The following is a 5,115-nucleotide window of genomic DNA, read 5'->3' as shown; positions in this document are numbered from 1 at the left end:
CGCAGGAGGCGATGGAGTCGTACGTCGTGTCGCTGCTCGCTTCCTCCTTCTCGTGCCGCGTTTTGAGCCGCGCACTCATTCTCGCCCTGCTCCGGCGGGGTTGTGTGGAGGTCAACCCGGGCCCTCCTCGACGGAGTCCGAGGGAGCAACTCGTTCAGTGGATGAACGAGATGCGGCGGGAGCAAGCCCGCCTCGCTCGCCAGATGCAGGAGGCGGAGAGGCGGCTCCTGGCGCTCGACCTGGAGGCTCGCCGGTCGCGGCAACAAGCTCGGGCAGCTTTGCCTCGGACGGCCACCTTGACGAAGGACGGACCTTGGAAGTACGTGCGGGACACCCGCGGGACACAGCGGGGGCTGCTGCGCTCGGCTACGCCTCACCCCCGGCAGCAGGGCGGCGGCTGCCTGTGTCGAAGACGCCGTGGCTCGACGCCGCCCGCACCCGTCCCCCCCCCCCCAGCCCCCGGCGCCAACACGTCGTACCAACAGCCGGCAACCTCCCCCGAGCACGCTGGAGGCCCTTCACCTTCGTGTCGCTGCCCATGCGAAGGCGGGGCAGCAAGTGGTTAGCCGCCACCAACAGGCCACGCGACGCGTATTTCGGTATTTCGGGAGGGGAGAAGGTGGATCAGGGTGATGGGGGCGGATGCTCCCGGATCGACGCATTCCCCAGCGGACCCGACCGCCACCTGCACGCCGGAGGAGGCCTCCTTGCTGCCTCGACAGGCCTCCGCGGCGCGCGAGAGGACTCCCCTTCCGCCACTCGCTTCCTCGCCTCCACTGCCGATGTCCCCTCCCAGCCTGGACATTACCCGGCTGACGGCGGGCATTGCACGCAAGCTCCGGGAGGAATTGCTGGAGCAGATGGTGCGGGAATTTAATACCCGCTTCCTGCAATTGCAGACTGAACTGACGGCCCATTTGGCCACGTTTGACGCCCGTCTGGCCTCACTGCAGGTGGCGCTGCAATACCCACAACGAGGGTGCAGGCGGAGTATGAGCAGGGCCCCCTCTTCGCAGGAAGGTCCTCAGTCGCGCCAGCGCAGTGAGTCCCGCGGTGGCTCCCCGGCACCGACTCGCCCTGGCGGCGCGGGTGCCCAGGGAAGACGGTGTCTTTGACACCTCTTCTGACAGAAACAGTGGTCGCAGCTCCACGCTGTCCCGTTCCTCGATTGCCCCGCTACCGCGACAGAGACCGCCTCAGCTGGGCACTTGGAATATGAGGGCTTTGGACGGCGTGGCAGTGGACTCTATCACCAGATATGGCCCGGACGTTTTGTGCGTGCAGGAGGTGTCGCGTCTGCGTCCGGAGGTGTGCACATCTCTCCAACGTGCGGGCTGGGATGTTCATGATAAACCCTGCCCGGCAGTCAACGGGGATCGTCGCGGTTTAGCCATCCTCGTGCGCAGGGACGCGTACACAAGCACGGTGGTCCCTCTTTCGATACCCCCCTCTGGCCAACCGCCCTTCCCGCACCACCGCCGACGCGGAGTGGCTGGTGGTGCGGGTGCAGAGTTCGACGGCCGCGGGGACAGCATTCACTGTGGCGAGTTTCTACACTCCTCCTCGCAGGACGGAAGAGGCTCGGGACCACATGTTTGCTGTCCTGGATCACCTAGCGGCCCACAACGTAGACGTCATTGCGGGCGACTTCAACGCCCGACACGGCAATTGGTGTCCGGCCATCGCCGCCCTGCAGCGTCACGCGGCCCATATTCTGAGCGTGCAGGGTGAGCACATACTGGATTGGTGTGCGGCGAAGGGCTACCTTCTCTCCAATACGGACATGCCGCCGACACCCACCACCATTCACGGCACGGCCCTGGATCTCATTCTGCTTGCGTCTCACCTCCGCCCCACTGCCCACATGGTAATGGAGGAGGTTTCGCGGAAGGATCACCGGATGATAGTCCTTACTGTCCCCAGCAGCACGGAGCGCCTCCTGCCGCGGCGTACGTCCTCCATTTGCTGGCCCAGGGTCCAGCCGGCTCATCTTCGCTCGGCCTGTGCCCGCATTGCGGAGGGCCCGGCGGACGCAGTTTCCTTGGAACAGACCCTCATCCACTCCCTTCGCGCGTTGCCTTTGGCGCCGGCACGACCGCGGCCGTGTCCCAAGGGCATCAAAGGGACTCGACGATATAAGGATATTTGGTGACACTACAAAGAGGCTTTCGCTGCCCCACCCTCGCCCAACACGGCGATTCGGGATGGCGCGCGTGAGGTCTCGACGGCGCGCCAGAAGGCGGCGCTGTTCAACACTGTCTTCGCCGTGAAGCATGCCTTGTCGGGTGCTCCGTCGGGACAGCAGCCGACATTGGGCCCGCACAGCGTTCCGGCGGTCACGACATGGGAAGGTGCGCCTGGCCTTGCGCCGCCTCCGGCCGCAATCGGCGCCTGATAATGACGGCATTTCTCCCCGCCTCCTCCAAAGGACGAGTGAGGTCCTTGCGCCGCGGCTGGCGAAGGCCTACACGGCCATCCTCCGGGATCCCGCCTCCACCCCGGTGTCGTGGAAGCGCTGCACCTTCATTCCGCTTCTCAAGCCTGGGAAAGCGCCGGAGTTGGCGACGAGTTACCGCCCGGTCTGCATCACCTCCCTGCTCTCCCGGGTCTGTGAACGCGTGGTCCTTGACCGTGTTCTCATGGCCACGCACGGCCAACTGGATGGCGCCCAGTATGGCTTTACTCCGTCCCGCACGACGATGGACGCCCTCATGCGGATCCTGGCCCCGGTGCGTCATGGTTTGGACACCAGCGCCACTCGGCGTAACGTCACCACCTCGGGGCCCCCGAGCGCGAGCCGTCGGGTACGCCAGGGGAGCATACTGGGTCTCCTGGTATTCTCGGATGCCTTCTGCAAGGCCTCCCACGGCCACATCATGGACCGGCTGCGAGCTCTGGGCGTCCCGACGTATCTGCAGCGGTTCATCCTTGCATGGCTGACTGACAGGCGCGGGCGCACCTTTTTCTCTGGGACGCTACTCGGCCCGGGCGCCGCTGCCGTGTGGCGTGCCCCAAGGCTCCGTACTGGGACCGTGGCTGTTTGCGGCCTTTCTCGATGGCCTCCTGTGCAGCTTTCATCAACAGCACATCTCGAGGGCAACAATTGCCGCTCCGGTCCGGCACCTTCCGGCGACGTATCACACTATCACGGCGGATATTGTGGCCTACGCGGATGATGTGACCCTCCGTGTTACCGGGCCGGACCTCAAACAGCTAGAGGAGGCAATGCAGCTCCTGTGCGACGCTGTCTCGGCGTGGATGGCTACAACAGGTCTTCCACTTTCTGACAAGACTTCCTTCCTGGTGATGCGGCACGGGGGGTCTCACAAGACCGCCATCCCGGCGTTCTTTACTATTAACGGACGGCAGTACCCTTGCGGCAACCATCCACACAAGATTCTGGGGGTCACGGTTGATCCTCCCCTCAACTTTGAGGAGGACGCTCGGTGCCGCGAGGCAAAGGTGCGGCAACTTTTGCCGCGCCTCAAGCCGCTCTGCGGGCGCCAGCACCCAACACGCGTTCGCCCGTATGCATGGGCAATAGGGCAGGTCCTCCTATACGGGTGCGAGGCCCGCACGCTCTCCTGCGCCGCCTCTGTGATGTTGCAATTGTCGAGCAGCTGGACCTCGGTCGTCAAGGCGGTGATGGGACTGCCTAGCAATGCGGGGAACGCCGACGCTCACCTCGACAACGCCTTCCTCTCGCTGGAGGCGTGTGCGCGGAGACGCATTATGAAGGCGGCGGCAGTTCGCGCCTCCCTGCCACGGTCGGCGGAGGACCCCGTACTGCGGGCCCCCCTCCCCCCTGCACCCCGTGCCGAACCTTCGCCCGCTGCAGTTTCAACGCGCTCCTCTGCCGGGGCGGATCGACCGGGTGGAGTTTTATCTCCCGCCTGTTCGCACGCCTCCGTCGGATGCGACGGAACGGTTGCGACTCATTGCGGGGCGACGAGCCCACTGCCATGCGCACCTGTCCCGGTACGACACAGTCATTGAAGGCTGGTCCGACGGCAGCGTCTCAGAGGACGGGAACGGTGGGGCGGTCGTTCTCTTCTGCCACGGCATTCAGCACCTGAGTGCCCCCCAACCCGTGCTCGTCCGACACACGCCCACGTCGATGGAAGCGTGCTCTTACACCGCGGAGATAGATGCAGGCATTGTCCTGCTGCAGGCGTCCTTGCAGTACCTCCGAGAGCATGCCGAGCACGACACGCGGCGGCCCAAGACGGCTGTTCTGCTGTGCACGGACAGCTTATCCTGTCCCCAGCATCTCGCCAGCGGTCCTGCCCCTGTGTGATGTTTTCGCGTTGAGGATGTGGTCTCTCCTTGCGGACATTACGCGTCTCGCGGCGAGGGTAATGCTGGCGCACATGTTTGCCCACTGTGAGGGCCCCCGCGGTGACATCGTGGATCGTGAGGCGCAAGTGGCGACGAAGCAGCCGCAAGGCAAACTCCCCTCTTGGCACGTGGATCACGTCCGCCGCCACCTGCAGAAGGTACGGGAGCAGGACCTGGCCTCGCTCATCGCGGCCCGACGCGACCACGCAGCCCGCTGTACTGCCGACTTCATGGCCGTCTTCCCTCTGTCGAGACACCATACGGATTAGGAGTGGACGATGGTGGCGATTGGGCCCCGCGGCGATACTTCACTTGCGGAGCGGGGTGATGTGGCAGTGCCCTCACTGCGGCTCCCAAGAAACGGCGGAGCACTGCGGCGCCGCCCTACAAATGTTTCGATGCTCCTGCAACCCTCTTCCGGCGGACACTGCGGTGGCCGACCTCTGGGGCAACTCGCGGAAGGGGCTCGAAACACTTATAGAACACTGCCGCTTCTTTCTGCGGAGTCGCACGGAGGATAGAGCCGGCAGTGCGTAATAATACTACTAATAATACCCCTACCGCCAACATTAATCATAATATTAAACATAATCATTACAAAATCAACAGAAACTAAAAAAACGAGAAGAATAAAATAAAAATAAAAAATAAAAATAAAAAATAAAAAATAAAAAAAAATAAAAAAATAAATAAATAAATAAAATAAAATAAAAAAACAAATAAATAAATAAATAAATAAAAACAATAAAATAAAATAAAAACAACCCTTACTACCCT

At 62.5% G+C, this 5,115-nt stretch overlaps 6 protein-coding genes across 6 annotated transcripts in view, besides 1 other annotated feature; 5 read left to right on the top strand and 1 right to left on the bottom strand.

Moving 5' to 3' along the window:
- Nucleotides 1–566, top strand: part of Tco025E_08713 (uncharacterized protein) — a gene marked incomplete at both ends in the record, with an annotated part of 1,302 nt that extends 736 nt beyond the window's left edge. The window contains one exon of the mRNA XM_029375556.1: nt 1–566. This exon is cut by the window's left edge and continues 736 nt beyond it. Coding sequence (XP_029224350.1) covers nt 1–566 — 566 coding nt within the window.
- Nucleotides 567–632: 66 nt separating this feature from the next.
- Nucleotides 633–1,115, top strand: Tco025E_08712 (uncharacterized protein; the record flags this gene model as incomplete). Its single annotated transcript, XM_029375555.1, has 1 exon — nt 633–1,115. One exon carries the CDS (start codon nt 633–635, stop codon nt 1,113–1,115), a length of 483 nt encoding a protein of 160 aa, XP_029224349.1.
- A 497-nt stretch (nt 1,116–1,612) lies between these two features.
- On the bottom strand, nt 1,613–2,275 carry Tco025E_08711 (uncharacterized protein; the record flags this gene model as incomplete). The annotated part of the gene is made up of 1 exon (XM_029375554.1): nt 1,613–2,275. One exon carries the CDS (start codon nt 2,273–2,275, stop codon nt 1,613–1,615), a length of 663 nt encoding a protein of 220 aa, XP_029224348.1.
- Tco025E_08710 (endonuclease/reverse transcriptase) lies at nt 2,274–3,176 on the top strand (the record flags this gene model as incomplete). Its single annotated transcript, XM_029375553.1, has 1 exon — nt 2,274–3,176. The coding sequence occupies one exon, from the start codon at nt 2,274–2,276 to the stop codon at nt 3,174–3,176; it is 903 nt and encodes a 300-aa protein (XP_029224347.1).
- A 49-nt stretch (nt 3,177–3,225) lies between these two features.
- Nucleotides 3,226–3,996, top strand: Tco025E_08709 (peptide hydrolase; the record flags this gene model as incomplete). Its single annotated transcript, XM_029375552.1, has 1 exon — nt 3,226–3,996. One exon carries the CDS (start codon nt 3,226–3,228, stop codon nt 3,994–3,996), a length of 771 nt encoding a protein of 256 aa, XP_029224346.1.
- A 200-nt stretch (nt 3,997–4,196) lies between these two features.
- On the top strand, nt 4,197–4,607 carry Tco025E_08708 (uncharacterized protein; the record flags this gene model as incomplete). Its single annotated transcript, XM_029375551.1, has 1 exon — nt 4,197–4,607. One exon carries the CDS (start codon nt 4,197–4,199, stop codon nt 4,605–4,607), a length of 411 nt encoding a protein of 136 aa, XP_029224345.1.
- Nucleotides 4,608–4,908: 301 nt separating this feature from the next.
- Nucleotides 4,909–4,943: a microsatellite.
- Between the last annotated feature and the right edge of the window lie 172 nt (nt 4,944–5,115).

This window comes from Trypanosoma conorhini (genome assembly GCF_003719485.1).
Source record: "Trypanosoma conorhini strain 025E chromosome Unknown Tco_14.4_contig_00853, whole genome shotgun sequence".
Classification (NCBI taxonomy): Eukaryota; Euglenozoa; class Kinetoplastea; order Trypanosomatida; family Trypanosomatidae; genus Trypanosoma; species Trypanosoma conorhini.
This window is presented reverse-complemented; position numbering and strand designations above follow the sequence as displayed.